This window comes from Palaemon carinicauda, chromosome 37 (assembly GCF_036898095.1).
Source record: "Palaemon carinicauda isolate YSFRI2023 chromosome 37, ASM3689809v2, whole genome shotgun sequence".
Lineage (NCBI taxonomy): Eukaryota > Metazoa > Arthropoda > Malacostraca > Decapoda > Palaemonidae > Palaemon > Palaemon carinicauda.
Genome location: NC_090761.1, coordinates 71,248,115 through 71,268,998, shown reverse-complemented (window position 1 = coordinate 71,268,998; position 20,884 = coordinate 71,248,115). Strand labels below are relative to the sequence as shown.

Sequence of the window (20,884 nt, the reverse complement as noted above, 5' to 3'; positions counted from 1 at the left end):
CTCATAAAAAATATATATATATAAGAAGGTTTATGAAGATGCATGGTATCATTTTGTCTCTGAAAAGTAAGATATGTATATAAGTTTTTTAGGGTTTATGATAACATATTTTTATACGTTTTATTTGGAAATTGTTTTTTTATATAATAAATGAACCAAAATAAAATAATAAAACATTTATATTTTAATTCAAATGTTCCAACTAAAATATCTAAGTACATCTTAAAATTAATAAAATAAATGCTTTTAATTTTCTTTATATATAATGAGAGTCCTGATTGATCTATATTTGACGTCATAGAAAAGTGTTTTGAAATCAAAATATTGCAAAGAATGTTCATGCACATTTCAATGTTAAAACTGTAATTGTTACTTGTTGTTATTTGTTATTTGTGAGTAGTGGAATGCAAGAGTACTGGTGTAAACATATGGAAACGTAAGCTCTCTTCACTCGGTTGTTATATATACAAATATACCTACAGAAAAAAAGGTACCAAATAAAAGAACTGGAATTAGTTGGAATTGTGGATGTGGAATCCTTATGGAATTGTCAAAGTGGAATAGATAGCTTTGGGAATGCTCTTCACCTCAAAGATAATGCTGTCAGATTACAAGGAAAACAGACCAATGTTTCATACATTTCATAATTCAAATCTGTGCACCTCAAGGATCATACAAGGTCAGATTTTTTCTAATCAAAGTAAATATTGGATCGACCTAATAATACAAAGCGCAAAACGTCAAACACAGTTTATAATACAAATAATCATATTGAAATTATATATCTTAACTACGCATATCATGAATGATATACTTAAAAATCTGGCATTACATTTGCAAAGCTAAATTATCATGATACCCGGTCAGGTAAATCCGGCAAGTCCAAAATAGTACTACACCCGTAAACAAAGACGAAGCCATTGAAACTATGGAAATCAAAATTATTATTTGGATATCCATTGAATGCGCGCATTGCTTCATGATTTCCACCGCTTCTCTGACCTTACAAGAGTACGTTCATATGGAAAGACGAACACATGACAGAGGTCGACATGAAAAATAAAGGGTAAGGGAGGTGTAGCATCATTTTGGACTAGAATAAAATCACCTGCATTGTTTGAACTAGAATACAATCACCCTCATTATTTGAACTAGAATATGATTACCCGCATTGTTTGAACTAGAATACAATCACCCTCCTTATTTGGACTAGAATACGATCACCCTCATTGTTTGAACTAGAATATGATCACCCTCATTGTTTAAAATACTGAAATTGTATGATGCCTTAACCCTTAAATTTAAACGTAGGCCAACAGTCTTCAAAAAATCAGCAAGTTATTTAAAATTAAGTAACCTAACTAAAAGATGTTATAGAACTTTAGATTAATAGCTATATCTTCAAAAAGATTAAATCAACACGAAGATGCTCTCAAGTTCATTTCAGAATGACATTACTAATATCTATTTTTCTGACAGCAGTGATATTTGAAGTGTATGGAGTCTCATATTGCTTAATATATCTGCTGGATGACGTGAATGTCTATTATATATGTATGATTTTTGTCGTTATTTTCGTAAAAATACAACTGTACAGATAGTTTGTCAGTTACTAATATTCTGTACTCGGTTGCTTTGCATTTCATTGTCGAATGTTTTATGTAATGGTACAGATAGAACATTGATGTATGCAGATCTACAGTAATATACAGACACACACACACACATATATATATATATATATATATATATATATATATATATATATATATATATATAGAGCATGTATATGCATACTCCTTTAAATTATAAGAATGTTAATTTTCCTCCCGATAGACAGATACATCATCCAGGTAATGTAGTTGGGAAGTAGCGAATTGTTTTATTAGTTTGTGAAGCACTGGAATTGAAAAATCAAATTTTTGTCAAATAAATGTCAAGGACCACATATAGCAAGATATATTGTACGAATGAGGACTATTGGATAATACATTATTCAATCAGATTAATAGGACTATCAGATAATACATTATTCACCCAGATTAATATGTGAATATTTGAAAAAGGAATGATTTATTTATCACAAAGAGCCTGAAGGAAATAAACCACATTATCCCTCCTTTACAGTCTCCATTTCATAATGATTCTTGCTATATGAATAATTTATGTATAGGAATTCTGATGAAAGTTATGAAAGGTACAAATTTAAAGAAAGAAAATAAGGGTTCATTTTTTCCAGTTTAATAAAAAAAATAGATAAAAAAGAAAATAAAGAAACGGAAGATGAAAGGCAGTCAGTTTCAATCCCTGATGAAAAGCCTGCAACGTGAAAGAGTACTAGCAATCACATTCTACAGGTTCTTTTCCAGGGGACCACTCAGCCAACTGACTTTGTACTCCTTAATTTCTCTCAACACCATGTATCGCAGATCGTGGTTCAGGCAAGCATTCAGGCAAAGAGAGAGAGAGAGAGATAGGAACACAGGAATAATGCCAGGACCTCACAAATTCTTCCAGGAAGTGGGAGGTGTTTGTTGATATCTCGTGTGACAGCATTACGGGTTTAGTCAGAAGACATTCAATGGAAGAAAACTGATATGGGATTGTAAAAATCAAGCTCTTGTATCGATGGTGGCTGTGTGCCGGTTCGAACTGATTTAGGTTTCGAGTTTCTTCTGTGATTTAGGGCTATGTTATGCGGTTCATATTTACGATCAAGTTTTATTTAGAGGGTAATATCTATTGTTTATTATATTTATCAATGTACAGTGCAAGATACTGACTGTTTGCATTTAAATGTTAAGAACATTATTTAGGATTTGAGGCATAATTTCATATATTTACATAGATAATATTGGTTAACTTAATATCTTGTTTGTTTAATCTGCAGAATCTGTTAGAATTAGTTTCCAGTTTAATCGTAGAATTAATTGAAGGTGATTTGAATTGGTAATTAGAAGCATAAGATTATTTAGTGAATTTTGTTTATGTATTTCATTGAATATTCCATTTGTTATTTGTTGATATTTCAAATAAGTCTTTTGATTATTTCAGATTGTTATTTGTTGATATTTTAATAAAAGCTAATTACTCATGACTGTACCGTGTTTAGAAAAAATTGAATAAATTGTATTTATGAGAACTGGAAAGTATTTAGGACTTATTTATATATAAGCTGGATAATTGTTATTGTTTAAAGAGTTTCATTGTATCAATGGATTATTTATGTCAAACTTGAAATTCCGTTTTATTTTCGTACAGCATCAAATGATTAGTAACCGGTCTCTTCTCTCGCTTTTAGACGCCGGCTTCCTTTTCATTTTAAAAGAAAAAAACCGTCTCGGTAGATACAAGAACTGAGTTTCATTCTCTTAATCGGAGGCCTCGTGCAATTGTAAGTGTGTGGGGGAAACTGGTGGTGACACCCGGAACCTTCGTGTGATTGGTGCACATAGCGCAAAACCGCCAGCCAATAGAATCACGTGCCCTGAAAAGGATGCAGGATTCTGATTGGTACAGGAGCGAATTCGTGAAGAGCCCACCAACCGTTAGCCAACAGAATCATGCGCCCTGAAAAGGGTAAAGGATTCTGACTGGTCCAGGAACGAATTGATGAACAGAGCCCACCAACTGTCAGCCAATAGAATCCTGCACCTTGAAAAGGGTAAAGGATTCTGATTGGTCCAGGAGCAAATTGGTGAACAGAGCCCACCTACCCCCAGCCAACAGAATCACGTGCCTTGAAAAGGGTAAAGGATTCTGAATGGTCTAGGAACAAATATAGTGAACAGATCCCACCAACTGCCAGCCAATAGAATCACGCCCCTGAAATGGGTAAAGGATTCTGATTGGTCTAGGGATGATGCGCAAAAACCAATCACGACGCTTTCCGGTGCGGCATCCGACCGTTGTGGTCAAATGTAGGTGACAAACCTGTGGTGCTCCCGGTTTGGTCGCTTCCTCCAATTTAGTCTTTTTCAGTTCGACCTTTTCAGCCTGTTCTAACTTAACCTCTTCTTTCTGCATCTTTTTAAACTGCAGCTTTTCGGCTTTTTCCAGCTCGACATCGTCTCTTTGAAGCTTTTTCAACTGAAGCTTTTCTGCTTCTTCCTTTTTAACCTGCTCTTTCGCCTCGATTTTCACTTCCTTCTCTTTTTGTTCGACTGGCTTCAGCTGGACCTTATCGCCTTCCCCTTCGTCGTCCCTTTCTCTACCTTTTCCCTTCTTAAGCTGAACAGCCTCGGGTTCTTCCTCTTCCTCTTTCTTGAGGGACTTTCTCTTAAATTTCTTTAGTTCTGTCTGCTGTTCTTCTACTTCCATGGCTTTAACTTTTTCCTCCTTCTTTTTCTTCTCCTTTACACGGGAGGGAACGCAAAAACGTGAGCGGGCAACCCTCAGACTACACAAGTTAACACTTGTCCTCTAGAGACGTTATCTCCAAGGCTGTGACGTCACGCGAGCCACTCGAAATGCCTAACAAAACCCAAAAGCAAAATTAACACTCCAACGGACTTTAATTTGTCCTGATTCCAGAATAAAATTCTTAAAAGTTACATGACGTATCAATGAACAAATTTACTTCATGAAAATTACTAGAAATGTATTTTTTACTCTAGTCATAATTAACGATTCTCACATTGCACGGAACAGAGAAGCAACTTTCACCTCGGGCATCAGAAGGCAAATTTTGCTCTTTGTTACCTGGGCTGACTTGAAAGCCACGAGGTTTATTTTGCCTCTGGGAAATTCTGTTAAACACTAGACTGAAGTGCTCGGAGGTTTCAAGCTCCCCACAACAGTCCACAAGTAGGTACATGTGACGTCACAGCGCACCCCGAGAAATGATGGCATAGCGTCCCTCTAGGATAGGTGTTATGATACCATTACACGAACCAACGTCGCGAATAAAAAAAAAAAAAATTGCTTGGCAAAAAGCAACATGCAATACAGACAAAAATAATAATGAACTAAACCGAAATAGATTTATGGAAAATAAATAATTTAATATGAAAACAAAAACATTTAGACTATATGTTTTATGATTTGAAATTGTATGTTTATAGTGATTAAAATTTATGCTTTTCTTAAGTGTAAAACTTGTGGCTTTTGTGATTATGAATTCTGATTATCTATCTAGAGATGATACCTTCATACAAGGAAAAAAATACTGCCGTGAAAATATGACAAAATGGCTAAATCTACTGTCAAAAATCTTCTCACAAATCAAAATATATAACAGACACTTGGACATAGCAAATGAAGGCATGGCATTTAATACCTGTACTTCGACCTTTTCTTCTTTGACTTCTTCCTTCTGTAAGGGAATGAGAAAAAGGCATAAAATGTGTTAGATAGAAATTCCGACTAAAGACAAACTTGTTCATAACTACGACTACTTATCTACTGTTTGCCAAACTATTTGGAAGAGTAATGGTCAATTTGCTCAAGTGGAAGATAACTACATTTTATGGTTAAAGCTTGAAAAGTGTTCTATGAAATATTTATGTGAACTGAAGTAATTTCAACTTTCTACCATATAAATGCCAAGTCTACTGTGAGTATATAGAACATAATCATGAATAGATAAGCATCTTATTTTATCATGAAATAAGCAAACAACCTGCAGAGGAGAAAATAATTGTAGTTTCATTTAGAAATGGTTTATGTGAGGGTTTGGTCAGAATGTGTTTGGTTGAGAAGTCATTTATGTTGCAAAATAAATCGCAACGCGGCTACAGTACGAACTATTTAGAATCGAGTTTTAGAAATTTCGCTTCAGTTTATTCGGCACCGTTTTACTTTCGTTGATTTTTATAATTTGGTTTTGGAGGGTTATTTTGGCGGGATAGAGAACAGTAGAGCTCTTGATATACTGCATTCAGCCAGCCAAAGATCTACGAGGTATATATATGAATATATATATACTGCAGCAGCATACAGGCGATGTCATAACCACACGGTGGGCTTGGAGAGATGCTAATACATCCCAGAGGTCCTTCTTGGTTAGAATTTGTAGGTTGTGCAAAGGGGCTTTTACATGGGCAAAATAGAAAAATTAAAAAAAGTCACAAAAATGTTTGTGAGTCAAAAAAGGCATGTCAACTTCAGTAAAAATATGATCATTTGTTGTTTCAAAAGGGCCTGTAGTCTTTTTTTTTTTTATAAAAAGGACAATGTAATTTTCAACAAAAGTTAATATTATCTCTGCAAAAAGAAATCTAGGGGAAGAAAAGACCTCTGGGTTAGAGCTACCTCTCCAGCAGGAATCTTCATTGCCTACCGGAGCTTCCTCTTCTTCGCAAGGGCCACCACCAAAAAGTTCGAATAGATATCTCTCCATGGGAGTCATTCCTTCCAATTTTTTTGACTTTGGCTTTTCCTCTGCCTCTTCAGCAGCAGGAGGAGCATGGAGCTGGGGAGAGGGCGTCCTTGATTCCTCTTCTTCGTCTGTCTCCTTGATGACAGAGGTCAGCACTTGGTGTTTCCCAAAAGGAGGTGGGGGTGATCTCTTCTCCTTGGGTTTAACTGTTAGCGACGCCTCTTCCTCCTCACTTACCTCCGGCTCCTTCTTGGGCTGTGGGGTCTTGATGGTGGCGTCTTCGTCGACGGAAGACGTCTTCCTCTCGGGGGTCTTTTCTTTCTCCTTAGCAGTGAAGTCAGCGCTCGGCTCAGGGAACTTTGGAGGCTCTTCGACTTTCTGGGGTTCAGGAGTTCGAGGAGCATCAAAGGATTTCTTTCGCGGTTGGGTCTTGTAATCGAATTCCTTCGTTTTCTTCTTGGCTCCCATGAACTGGGACAAAAGGGAGGCCATGAGGTCCTCCCCTTCAGACTCTGATTCAGAGGATTCCGCAACTGTGTAGGTTATGGGAGGGGCTTTCGGAGGCTCCTTCTTGATGACCGGCTTTGGCACGTCTTCGGGCTCATCATCCCAGAAGGAATCGACCTTCTTGAAACCATCTGTTTTCTCTGCTGGAGGATGAGGGTTTCCCGTTTCTTTCTTTGTCTCCGTTGTTTTGGTTTCTTCTGTTTTGATTTTCTTTGGATTAGGCTCCTCTTTCTTTTCCTCTACTTTCTGCTCTACCTTCTCCTCAACTGTGGTTGAGACCTTCTTCTTAGACTCTTCCTTTTTCTCCTCTACCTTTTTCTTTTCCTCCTGTTTGGTTTCCTCCTTTTTCTTCTCCTCTTTTTTCTCAGGTTCCTTTTTCTTTTCTTCCTTTTTCTCAGGCTCCTTTTTCTTTTCTTCCTTTTTCTCAGGCTCCTTTTTCTTTTCTTCCTTTTTCTCAAGCTCCTTTTTCTTCTCTTCCTCTTTCTTTTCAGTTTTCTTTTCCTCTATCTTTACGACTTCCTCCTTTTCCTCAGTTTCAGAAACAATGGTCTCAGACTCAGAGACTTCGGTCATTTCTTCTTCAGTCTCTTCGTCTTCTTCAACACGCTACACGGAAAAAAACGGGAAGAGGGAAAATGAGGGTAAAAATAGGACATAAAAAACAGTGGATAGTGTAAAGAAAAAAGTCCCTCTTATAAAAAAAGACCTAAGACTAACTAACAAAGTGGTCCAGAGCTCTCAGGTTCCAAGTGGTAACTTTACAGATACAAACATGCTGACATATGATCGAAATAGGAACATGCTACAAGAGGGGCTTTGAGTGTCTTCTATAGAAGGTGGTAGGGGGACGGGGATGTGGTTTCCTTACCTGGTGACCAGCACCTTAAGAGCTCTGGCAGCGGAATCAAATTCGATCACATTTAGGTACATAATTAAGAGTCAATCTCGAAAGGCCAATGAGGGTTCTCTGACTTGAACCCTTTCCCTGGTATTGGTGACTTGGTGAAAATTTGAAAAGGGGAAATATCCTTTACAATCACCCAAACCACATCGCGTTTGTATTCATTTGAAAGGTCTTGTTAAGAACTCTCAAGTAAATATCAGTAAGCGACGGGCTGTGTGGTTTTAAAAGAACATCTTTTAAAATCACTCAAACCACATCGCGTTTGTATTCATTTGAAAGGTCTTGTTAAGAACTCTCAAATAAATATCAGTAAGCAACGGGTTGTGTGGTTTTAAAATATTTTGCTACATTCGAAGTTTTGATGAATTCACCACTGGCAGTGAAAGGGTTAAGGAAGGAAAATATAATTTCAGTGTGAAAATTCCTCCCTGATCCTCGAGATATAAATGATTGAATGCATCCATGGTGCAATAAACCTCATAAGGTTTATTGTTCAATGGATTAATAAATTCTTTTACATCCTCGACCCCATGAAATCATTTTCACATTGAAGACACGCAGCCTTTAGCCAAAGAGTCCCCGAGGCTCTGAAGATTCAACTCTTGATGAACACCATGACACAGAGTCACACACTGACTCATGCATTAATGACAGACGCTAAACTGGGGTGCATTTCCCAACCATGCAAAACACTGAGGGATATATTTGTTCTATGTGACGGCAAGCCACCGTCCACAAGTAATAATCTGTAAAGGTGGCCTCATCTCATGACGTAGAACCTTACAACAAAAATGCTATGATCACAAAGAACTAGATACTATAACAGGGTAGTGGAAGTCAGATTGACAAAGTCTTTAGGTGAATATTGACATAACTTTGACAGAAGGAATTGATCTATCCTTGTGACTATGACAGAGAGGGCAAAGAGAGATGCTATGACAGAGAAACTATGTCAGGGAAAACCATTGAACATAACTTTACCATGACGATGACTTTCATGTGTTCTTACCTGAAAAATAAACAGGAAAGTGAATTAGAATCAAATCAATCTATTTTAAAGTTGACAAAGTATTCAAATAGTTTTGTAATCAATAAGAAAAGGACTTACTATAATCATAATAATGTTTGGTAAATATAAAAATACAGTATAATGTTCTTGATTAAGAATGTGATAATAATTTTTCATTTGTTTCTGTTAGTGTTAGGGTTCATAAAGTAGTTAATTGGATAAAGTGAAGGACAGCACTTGGACAGAGATCTGCAGAGTTATGTATTGATATATAAAAATGGCGATGTGGAAGCGTATGTGAAAATATCAGTGATGAGAGTAGAGCCGCTGAAGAGGTAATTAGTCACATTAGAAAGCTTCTATTTTAGGTTCGCTTCACACGAGCGGATTTTTCCATGCGGAAATATTTCCGCTCGTTAGGAGGCATGTCTTCACATAAGAGGATTTTTCCCGAGCCTCGTAGCTTCTATAAGCCGCTACACCGGAGCCTCGCGGGTTAGCAGAACACGCGGGCGGTAAAACACAGCCGCTCGGAAATTCTTCCGAGAGGGCAGCATGTAAAGGGCCTCACTGATGACTGATTTCTAATCCTCGCGGACGAAACCGCGCGGCATCAATCCGCTCGTGTGAAGCGAGCCTTACAGTATTCTCCGATGACAGAAGCGGTCCCAGCGGACAAGATACAGTTGCACATACAGTAGAAGCAGTAGAGTTGCAGTAGAAGTTTCGTTAGATGAATATGCTAATTGATTTATTCTCTTTTTTTTTTGCGGCGAAATGTGATGATCGCATACACTTTAAGGAGGACAGAGCGGAAATAATGCAGCACAGTTGTAACTGAAAATCGAAGGAAACGAAAATAAGCGAAGAAAACATTCTTCCTTTTCACTATCTCCTTATCTTTTCTATTTTTTGGAAGAAATGAAAAATAAAAATGAAATAATAAACTGCGAAAGATGAAAATAAACAGAGAACATTCTTCCTTTTCATCATCTCCTTATTTCTCTTTTTTTTTTTTTTTTGGAAGAAACGAAAAATGAAATAAATTAATAATTTGCGAAAGACGAAAATAATAAAAAAGAATCTTATATTTCTTTATATGGCAGAAACAAAAATGAAAACATAAAAATAACAATAAATCGCGAAAGAGAAAAACGAAACAAAGGCGGCGCTGGCGTTGCAGAACATAAGGTCACCTTCTTCTGCGTCTTCGTCAGCTTTTTGACGCGAGACTGAGCGGCTTCCTTCTCCTCTCCTTCGGTCATCGTGTCTTCCTTCTCTTCCACTTTGCTGACCTTCTTCGTCAGCTTCTTCGTCTTCGTCAGTTTCGTCTCTTCAGCCTCGCTCTCCGTCACCTCAGATTCCGTCTTGACGGAAGGCTTCCGGCTGGGAGCTTTCTCTTCCTCTTTCTTCTTGGGCTTGGCTTTCTCCTCTTTCTTCTCTTCTACTTTGGCTTTAGGTTCTTCCTTCTTCTTCTCCTCTGGTTTCTTCTGTTCCTCTTTCTTTTCTTCGGGTTTCTTCTTTTCTTCTTCCTTTGGTTTGGCTTCTTCTTTCTTCTTCTCCTCTGGTTTCTTTTTATCTTCTTTCTTTTCCTCTGGTTTCTTCTTTTCTTCCTCTTTCTTCTTCTCCTCTGGTTTCTTCTTCTCCTCTGGTTTCTTCTCCTCTGGTTTCTTTTTCTCTTCCTCTTTCTTCTTCTCCTCAGGTTTTTTCTTTTCTTCCTCTTTCTTCTTCTCCTCTGGTTTCTTCTTCTCTTCCTCTTTCTTCTTCTCCTCTTCCTTCTTCTTTTCCTCTGTTTTCTTCTTTTCTTCCTCTTTCTTCTTCTCCTCTGGTTTCTTCTTCTCTTCCTCCTTCTTCTTCTCCTCTTCCTTCTTCTTCTCCTCTGGTTTCTTCTTCTTCTCTTCCTCCTGTTTCTTCTGCTTCTTGACTTTCTCTTCCGTTTCTGTGACTTCTTCTTCCATTGTCACATCTGTCTCTTCGATAATCTCTTCTTCCTCTTCCTCTACTTCCTCTTTCTTCTTGTAGATTTCTTCTTCTTCCTGAACTTCATCTTCCATAACTACAGTATCATCACTTTCAGCTTCCTCTTCTTCCTTTTCTTCTTCCTCTTCTTCTTCTTCCTCTTCCTCTTCCTGTGCGTGTATAGGTTTTTCATTTTTTGTCAATGTGATTCTTTGTACATGAATGAATGTGCAGGAGATGGCTTTTAACACATAATTTTCTTTTCAACTCATTTTTTTTTTTTTTGTGAAAATAGTTCTTTTTTATATTTTAGAAAATGTTGATTACAAATAACATTAACAATTTTACTTGATCTGAATGATAGATCGATATTTATTGTATTGCTTTTTTATTTGTTGTATTTTACTTTAAATAACATTAACAATTTAACTAGATTTACTAAATATATCAATATTTGTTGTTTTGCAAAATGAAAATATTAATAACAAATAATGTTAACAATTTCATTATCTAATAGCTATAATATTCATTGTATTACAAAACGGATTATCAATTCGTTTAGGAAAAATTTGCACTCTATCATATATCTAAAAGTAAATAAAAACAAAATTTATTTTTAGCATCGATAACAAAAATTCTATTTATAATCCAAAAAATATTTTCATAATAAATGAACCAACTAAATTGATCTTACATCTGATAGTCATTTGATAACGTAAATATACCATCAGATACTCTTTCACGATATTCAGAAAATACTTTTTTCTATGGTTAAAAGCCATCCCCAGCTGTATGAGAGAATATTATTTGTCCAGATGTAATGTGCGGTAAAACATTTCTTGGTCGGTTCTCGAGTAAGCTGTGTCTCAGTTTTGGAGGACCTGGTAAAGGGTGGGTCTATATGGTGTCATCCAGTCTAGATGGACTATTATAGTTACATAAAAAAGGAATTCAAGGGGGCAGGGGTCTGTCTCGAGCGAAGGGCTTGAAGGGGCAGTGTCTCGTGCTAGGGATTGTAAAGGGAGTGTCTCATACCAATGGATTGAAGGGATAGTGTCTCGTGCTAGGGATTGTAAAGGGAATGTCTCATACCAAGGTAAAGGGGTTGTCTCATACCAATGGATTGAAGGGGGAGTGTCTTGTGCTATGGTCAATTCTTACAATGAAGGGGAGTTGAATTCTAGTTGGAGGTAAGTTGTCAAATAACAAAATCACAATGTTCAAAACATGTCTTAAATCAAGGTTGGTGATGTCATGCCTTAAAATTAAGACGAGGCTACTTTTTATATTACTCCTAAAATGATCTTTTTAATCAATTTTATACCACTTCAAGTTCACATAAGTCTTATTTCCGTTTGAAAGTGAAATGATGAGAAAACCGTATAGCATATACTGTATATATAAATAGCAAAATCTATATTTCTTTTTGCATTGTACAATAAACAGGACAATTTACAGCCTATAATTATATATACGGCTACTATATGCTAACAATATCAAGTTGTACATTTAATTCATGCGTCTTATGAATGCACCCTAAAATGACCACCTGGATATTAGGTCAATGTATGGCTAGGGCAATACAGGGTCAGAATGACAGCTGTTGAGTATCACGTGATAATGGGATGCGAGCTCAAATCTCTTTCAGCTTACTATCTTGGTGTAAAATATCAATCCATTTTTAATGAAGCTGATGACAAATGTTACGTTATGCCAAGTAGATATTTTGCGTCAAACATGAAATCTAGATTTGTAAAATTACTTTTATACTTGATATACTTTTTACATTAAACTTTAAATAGAAGATTCTTTCTAGTGGAAATGGATAAATCTAAATAAACGGTTTAATTGGATCATTTACGTATTTGAATATCAAGAAATCAATAATAATTTTCTCCAAAGTAATGAGACATCTATAGACGAGCACTGAAATGACAGAATCTTAATAATAAAAGTAATTTTAAGCGTCCCTATAAAGCTTTTTTTTTTTCAAATCTATCTTGAAACTAAATTTAATATAATCTGTTCTTTCTTTCGATTGTTAAAAACTAAATTACAAAATTTCGTCTCTCTAAGCTTAGGAGGTTTCATGCAAAAACTCCACTATTAGGAACCGTTCTTTGATGAGACTTTGTATATATATCAAATGTAAATTAAATAATTAGATAATCTATTAACAAATTTTTATACATAAAAAATCTTTGTAAATGTTGCCAATCTCTTAGCAGAAATTAAAACTTATAAATCATCTTTAAAAGACTTCCTAAGGAACTATAATAGCGAATTTGGCTTGAAATAAAATCAGCAACAATAAAACGAAAAATTCACATCAATGAACGCACCCTAACAACATATTCCTAGTTGAAGGGGATATACCAAAGGACTGATTACTCCCAGGGTTGCCAGGTTGGCCTTTTTCAGGCCAAAAACGTCAAATTTGGCCCTTTTAAAAAAATTGGTTGGCCGTTAGCAATTTCATAAAAAGAAAGTTTGGCCTCAAATGTTATATTTTTGGCCATTTTTACTAATGGGTTGGACTTTTAAAGCTACAACTGATTAGAAGTTGGCCTTTTCTCATTCAGAAAACCTGGCAACCCTGATTACTCCCACACCAAAAAGGGAATACTTGGACAATAAGCTTATGACAAATTTTGAGTCCCAGTATTTTATATACTGAGATACATATATAAGGAAAGGTGTCATTCGTAATAGGGTAGTGCACAAGGTATAGCGGGGTATACCAAAACAAGTACATGAATTCTTCCGAGGAAGTACATACCTTTTCCAGTTTCTTCTATATTTTGACCCGATGTTTGGAACAGCAGAGTAGATAAGCAGGTGGAAATGGAGTAAAACATAAGTATTAGTCAATTAGAAATAGGTAAATTATAGCTGATATGGGAATAATGGTAACTGGCCAATCTTTTTTTTTTTCATTATCACCAGTAAAATTGGACAAAAACTTAATCAATTTCGTTTATTTCTATAGCTGATATAGAAATAATAGTAACTGCCCAATCTTTTATTCAGCAATGCCAGTAAAATTGGACAAAAACTTTATCAATTTCGTTTATTTCTATAGCTGATATAGAAATAATAGTAACTGCCCAATCTTTTTTTTTCATTATTACCAGTAAAATTGGACAAAAACTTTATCAATTTCGTTTATTTCTCTACCTGATATAGAAATAATAGTAACTGCCCAATCTTTTATTCAGCAATGCCAGTAAAATTGGACAAAAACCTTATTAATTCCCTTATTTCAAAAACTAGTTTTATAACTTGCATTCCATAAGCTGTTAAAATGAATATATTTCTATGTGCTTTCTTTTATCGCTTTGAAAATCAATAACTTGGTTTTCAAAGACACAGCAAGATACACAACTCTGTCATTATGATCCTCGAATACTTCCTGAAAATAAACTTGATCTTTTAAGAGGGGATTTATCTAACTGTAAAATCTTTACCAGACCAAAACGTTCCCTTTCACCATTACATCCCTCTCCCCCCCCCCCCCCCCCTTTTAGCATTACGTACCTCCTCGAGCATTTCTTCCGTCAGTTCAACGGTCTGAGAAGTGGTGTCTCCCTTCTCATTCTTGGCGATGAGCTTGTACTGGCCGCAGTCAAACTTCTCACACTTGAGCATCTCTAGCTGCACCATGTATTTGCCCTCGGACTCCTGCGAAGAGGATTTGGAAATCAGTTTCAAAGCTTATGAAAAGGATATTTATAGGAATACACATAAGCGGTATGCGTACATGTATGCATACAGACTCACACTGCGATTCGTATTCAGTTTAAAATTTGGATGTTTATAGGGATACATATAAGCGGTATACATATATGTATATATACAGTCTCACACTGCGATTCGTATTCAGTTTAAAATTTGGATGTTTATAGGGATACACATAAGCGGTATGCATATATGTATATATACAGTCTCACACTGCAATTCATATTCAGTTTAAAATTTGGATGTTTATAGGGATACACATAAGCGGTATACATATATGTATATATACAGTCTCACACTGCGATTCGTATTCAGTTTAAAAGTTGTTCAAAATAGTACGAAGGTACTTTCTCTCTAATCCTTACCTCGTTGATGTTGATGCAGTGTCGTGTGTCGAGCCTGACCTTAGTGGTGTCCTTATACCAGGAGCAGCTCGGCTTCGAGGTGGATATGACAATACACTCCATCACAACTTTGCGGTTGAACACTGACACAATCTTCGGAGGCTTCTTGATTGTCGGAGCCACTGTAATATTCATGTTGTTTAGCTGAGTTAATGACAAATAATTCAAGACTGTATGATATTTGTATCTTATTGGTAACTAAGGCATCTTTTATAATCGATATTTGCCCTTTACAAACAAATATAAACATAAGCATAAGGCTGAGCATAAGCATAATCTTATGTTTAAGCTTAATCTTATGCTTAAGCATAACTCAAGCATAAGCATAAGCTTTGCATAAGTAAAAGCATAACCTTAAGCTTAAGCATAAAAAAGGCCGGGGTATGAGATTGAGCTAGAGCTAAAGCTTAACTTTGACCTTCATCTTTAGATTAATTAAAGACTTATATATCCTATTAACTGACAAAACCATGGACTCCAACTTACCCTCGATGTTCAGATTGAGATTAGCATTCAATTCTCCGAATTCGTTCTTGATGTTACACTTGTAAACACCGCCATCGGTGGGCTGAGGTTTCTGTAACAATTGGAAGGAGGATATTAGCATACATCTCTGACTGGAGGTTCCTTTTCAAATAATTTCGGGGAGAATATCCCAGGAATAGCGACAGAGTTGCAAGAATCTTAAGGAAAAGAGTAGGTGTGACTAGCATGAAATATTCAGAGGTTTGTTTGACTTGTTGAACAACTGAATTCGTTTAGGATTATGTAAAAAGTACAGGTATCGTATTTATCTTGAGTAAAATGAGCTATTACTATTCCTAAACTGTTTATTTACTGATATGTTAGAGTACGCTAACTATGTTCAAAATGCATAGTTCTGGATGTTTACGCATGTTGTTAGTTCATTTATTTAACTATTCTAAGACTAACGGGTCCCATTTTAACAAATAAATGTCTGCTAAATGATGCAGCATTGTGATAAATTTGAAAATAAAATCGTGAATTTCGACCAATTTTAATAGAATGAATACCAATTCGTACCAGTGGCTGAAACCCTTCGAAAGGAAGCAGTTTTACAAACTGTTTTCCTAGGTGCCAAAGCCACCGTACGATTTGGTAAGTGAGTTGTGAGTTTCCTAAGTGTTTAGTGAAGAAACCAACTGATATATAATGCTAAGACTGGATTCGAGAGTGGATTATAAAGTAATGATTAACTTATGGGGCCTTAAGGAGAGTATATAAAAAAAGAATTACATGCTACTTGTCAATAGTATCTTAAGTTATTTGGATACTTGAGAATATATGAAGACAAAACTTGACTACAGTTGACTTATTTAATAAAATCAGATTGAATGGAAAAGGAAGTAAATAGCTCCATTATTAGGAAATAGAGATTAACAAGAAAGGAGATCTAGTAATCTGAATCCACCGAACCCAGTCTGGCTGTAGAATTAGCGTTCTGTGAGTAACTGTGCTGAAATGATAAATAAAACGATATTAAAATAAGTGTAATTGAAAGGTTGGGTAAGATCAAGTGGAACAGAAAAAAAAAAAATAGATTAGAAGAAGCCATCTAAATAAGCAGGTAAGTTGTGATATCCCATTAGGCAGTTTCTAGAACTGCCAAATGTGGCTCTGTTTTGAGGGGGTAACAGTTGCCCCAGCTGACACAAATATCATCAACAGCAGCAGTTGAGCGGTGGCTGATGAAGTTTTGAGAGCCATAGCTAATGTAACAACAGCAGCATGAAAAGAAACATGGTAGTAAGAGTAGCAGCAGTAGTGATGGTAGTGGTAGTAGCAGTAGTAGTAGTAGAAGTAGCAACAACAGAAGATGCTGTCGGAGCCGAAGTGGAGCCTGGCTTTACCCTCAGCTCGAGGCGAATACGATACAGATCGTCCTTCTCTCTTGTCACCGTTGCAGTCACCCTCGAGGCATCGAGTTCCTTGCCGTCCTTTGTCCACTTGGAAGTGGGCTCCGGATCAGCTTGGACGAGGGCCTCCATTAAGACACGACCGGCCTTTTCCTCGAATTTGATGGTCGGCTTCTCAATGAAGACGGGGGCCTGACCCGTTGGCTCCGGATCGGCCTCGATGTTGAGGTTCACGTTGGCGGTGGCTTCACCAAACTGGTTCATGGCCACGCACTTGTATTTACCAGCGTCAGACCCACAGGGATCCTGGTTTCAGCGAGAGGATCAGCTCAGAGTTGGGGTATGGGGTTACAATGGGGGTCATAGGGTCATCCATTTTGGGTGAGTACCATGTAGTGGGCAGACAGATGAAAATGTGTTTCAGGGAAAAGCAGAACAAATATAATGGCTGATGACTTACTAAAACAATCCTATTCTCACTAAAATGCAAAGAGGCAGATATGAATAAATTTTCATGTCTTTTCGAATAAATTGGACATGCAAGAATTCTAGCTCCTTTGATATGTTTATATCTGATGTGGAGGATGAATGTACTAGATCAATTCAGAACAGCAAGCCATATTTTTGTACTGAGTGCAATAGGATATTTGTGGGTCATGCATATGAGGACAAAGAAGGCTCTTGCCTTCAAAAGGGCATTACAATAGTTCTCCAGGATCATATCAAAAATGCAAATTTGTTCTTCTTTTTATTTAGAGTAAAGAAGAACACTCCACACAGAGAAATCTGGTCATAACTAGATATCTCTCTTCACTGAAAATCCATGAGCAAAAGAAATTAAGTTTCAATAAGATAATGTATTTTTTCTGAATATATTTGTTTTTTGAAAACTCAGCTCAAAATTTCTCCGAGGCAAAGGCATTTTAAGAGAGGGGAGATACAACATTTAATGTAGAGTAACAAGAACACATTCAGACATACCATGTAACAAGAACTGTCAATAGTTCTGCACTGCGAATTTTCAAGGATAGTCGATGAAATATCCAAAAACCAAATTCGTTCACATTTTGACGTAGCATGAACATGCACACAAGTAAAACTGAGGCATTCATTCAGGATATAGATATAGTTGAAAAAGAAACACAAAAGAGTTGTCTTACCTTAACTATACAGGAATATTCAAACATTTCAGATGTGACTTTGTGCTCTTTGATCACCAGACGCTTGGCAGCTTCAAGCTTCTTTCCATCTTTGAACCATTCGACTGTAGGTTGGGGCTTGGCCTTACAGCGGACCTGTAGAAAGAAGAGGCAAATGTAACACATGGAGCAGATGTTACACATACGGCACATAGTAGCACATATCAACGAAAAATATATAACATTTTTATTTACACTAATGTTTACGATATTCGTACTACGTTGATAGTTTCCCAGTGGAGTATATGGATGCTTGTAAAAGGAAAATAAGTTACATAGTCATTTAAAAAGGCTTGACATGGGCCACATAAAAAGATTCAAGTTATTTATATTTTTATAGAGGCTTGTGAATTACCTTCATGGTGATCATTGTGCCAGTTTCGTTGGGAATGATGGAAGGTTTGTCGAGGAACGTGGGTGCAAAGCCCTCAGGGATTGCTTTGCCCTCTGGGAAGAGAATACAGAGAATACGTCAGAGATACGTCAGAATTACGTCATAAATATTTCAGAATTACATCATAAATATGTACATTTCATCAGAAATACGTCAGAATTACGTCCGAAAGACGTTAGCTTCATCAGAAATATATCAGTGGAAATATAACAAACATGAAATGTGTTTTTGATTCATCAGAATTTTCAATATAGAATTACAAAATGTACTTTGAAAGAAATTAAATCACTATAGACAACATCATTCAATATCAACATGTTTTGATATGCATGCATGTCAGAACTTACTCTCAAAATTGAGAGCGATGTTGGCGTTGGAGTCACCGAAAGGATTGAAAGCGTTGACTCTCCACTGCCCTCCGTCTTCGGCGGTTGGACCGGTGATGGTAACGGAGACGACGTACTGGTCTCTTCCGCAGATCTTCTTGTACATGGAGATGCGACCTTGTTCTTGCACCATCTGTGACATAGATGCAAGTGGAGTCAAGTTAAATATGGCGGAAAATCAAGGTATAGATTATCCATATTGCAGTATTCAGTACATTAACGTGAAAAATCAAGGCATAGATTCTCCATACATCAGTATTGAATACATTAACGCAGAAAATCAAGGCATAGCTTCTCCATATAGCAGTTCACTATTGAATACATTAACATGGAAAATCAAGGCATAGATTCTCCATATAGCAGTATTGAATACTATATTGCTAAAATGTTGAGGTATATATTCTCCATATAAAAGTATTGAATACTGTACTGCTAAACAGTTAATGTACAGATTCTCCATATAAAAGTATTGAATACTGTACCAATACAAAGTAAAGGTATAGATACTCCATATGAAAGTATTACATACTTTAATGCTAAAATTTTAAGGTATTGATTTTCGATATAAGAGTATTGAATCCTTTACTGCTAAAAAGTTGCGGTATAGAATCTCTGTACAAAAGTTTTAGATACTGTACTGCTAAAAAGTCAAGGTATAGATTCTCCAAATCAAGAAGTAATACCTAATTGAATTATTTCATTCATAATTTCTATTGAAGAATTACAGTACCGAAGACAATTGATATATAAATTAACGAATAATTTTATTAAAGAATTACATTACTTAAGACCAAAATCAATGAGAGTAATTAAAAAAGGGGAATCATAAGATAAGACATTTTTGTTTAATCTAAAACAAATGATAAACAAAATATATACTCTCTCTCTCTCTCTCTCTCTCTCTCTCTCTCTCTCTCTCTCTCTCTCTCTCTCTCTCTCTCTCTCTCTCTCTCTCTCTGAACTGACCTGACTGCCCTTGAACCAAGTCACTTCGGGTTCTGGGTTGGCTTCAAGGAGACACTCCATGACCAGCTTGTCGCCCTCCTGACGGATCTCAGGTTTCTTTGGGAAGCGGGGCGCCTTTCCATCGGGGATCCTGCAGGAGGAATTTCACGTTTAGACAACACACTAAAATATATGGTATAGAATTTAACAGACAAAACACTACAATCTATGTGGTAGAATTTAACATAGAGACAAAACACTAAAATCTATGTAGAAGAATTTAACGTAGGGAAAAAACACTAAAATCTATGTAGTAGAATTTAACATAGAGAAAAAACCCTAAATCTATGTAATAGAATTTAACGCTGAATCAAAGGGTCAATAAACATATGGAATAAATTGTTAAAATTCCAGTGTAAGGATGATGAGGTTGCAGTGACCAAAGAAAGTAACGAGTTTGAGCGGGACTCGAACCCAAGTCTGGCGTTCACTAGTCAGGGACGTTACCATATTGGAAAACACAATCTTATATGTAGATAATTATACGATTTACTCCTAAAACCAACATTCATAATAACAAATAGGAAATCTCAGTAATTTCCCTTATATGGTACAGTAAATAAAGTCATCCTAAAAACATTACATGCAGATAACTGGATGCATTATCCCTTTTAAAATTAACATTGTTAACTAAGAAAACAAACACCTTTTTAAACTTTGGTGATTTCATTCAAATAACCTCTTTAATACTAAGAACTCTCCCTGTAAGGAGCATATGCTATAATAAAGTTTAGCGTGATCACAAAGAAATATATTTATACACATAGCTAGTGTACTTTTCGGGGTACCACCTCTCACTTGGGTATGACTATTGCCTCTCCCCCTACCTGAGAGACAGGGAGAGACTAAGCAGTTATACATCTGGCAATGCCACTCAGCGTGACCGGAAAAAAATAAAGCCAGACACTCGCTCTTCATCATCTAGGGGAAATCATTATCATTATCAAATTAGATATGGATAACTTACTTTGGTTTGTCCGAAGCGGTCTTGCCTTCGAAGGACAGGTTGATTGTGGCCACGCCCTCGCCGTGTTTGTTGTTGGCGAAGGCCTTGTATTCGCCCTCGTCGGCACTTGACACCTTCAAGATCTCCAAGGTGATGATGTGGTAAAGCTTCCCGTCAGGGTCCATTTTGATTTTGTATCGCCCGCCATCTTTGATTTTCTTCCCTTTGAATTCCCTG

General features: G+C 36.4%; 1 protein-coding gene across 1 annotated transcript in view; it reads right to left on the bottom strand.

Annotated features, from left to right (window-relative positions):
* Window positions 1–20,884, bottom strand: part of LOC137629783 (twitchin-like) — a 224,471-nt gene that overhangs the window by 164,661 nt on the left and 38,926 nt on the right. The window contains 14 exon segments of the mRNA XM_068361418.1: window positions 3,934–4,353; window positions 5,279–5,314; window positions 6,281–7,432; window positions 9,936–10,868; window positions 13,478–13,492; window positions 14,236–14,379; window positions 14,802–14,962; window positions 15,327–15,417; window positions 16,712–17,023; window positions 17,878–18,012; window positions 18,272–18,363; window positions 18,658–18,829; window positions 19,663–19,792; window positions 20,669–20,881. Of these exon segments, the coding sequence (XP_068217519.1) occupies window positions 3,934–4,353; window positions 5,279–5,314; window positions 6,281–7,432; window positions 9,936–10,868; window positions 13,478–13,492; window positions 14,236–14,379; window positions 14,802–14,962; window positions 15,327–15,417; window positions 16,712–17,023; window positions 17,878–18,012; window positions 18,272–18,363; window positions 18,658–18,829; window positions 19,663–19,792; window positions 20,669–20,881 (4,006 nt within the window).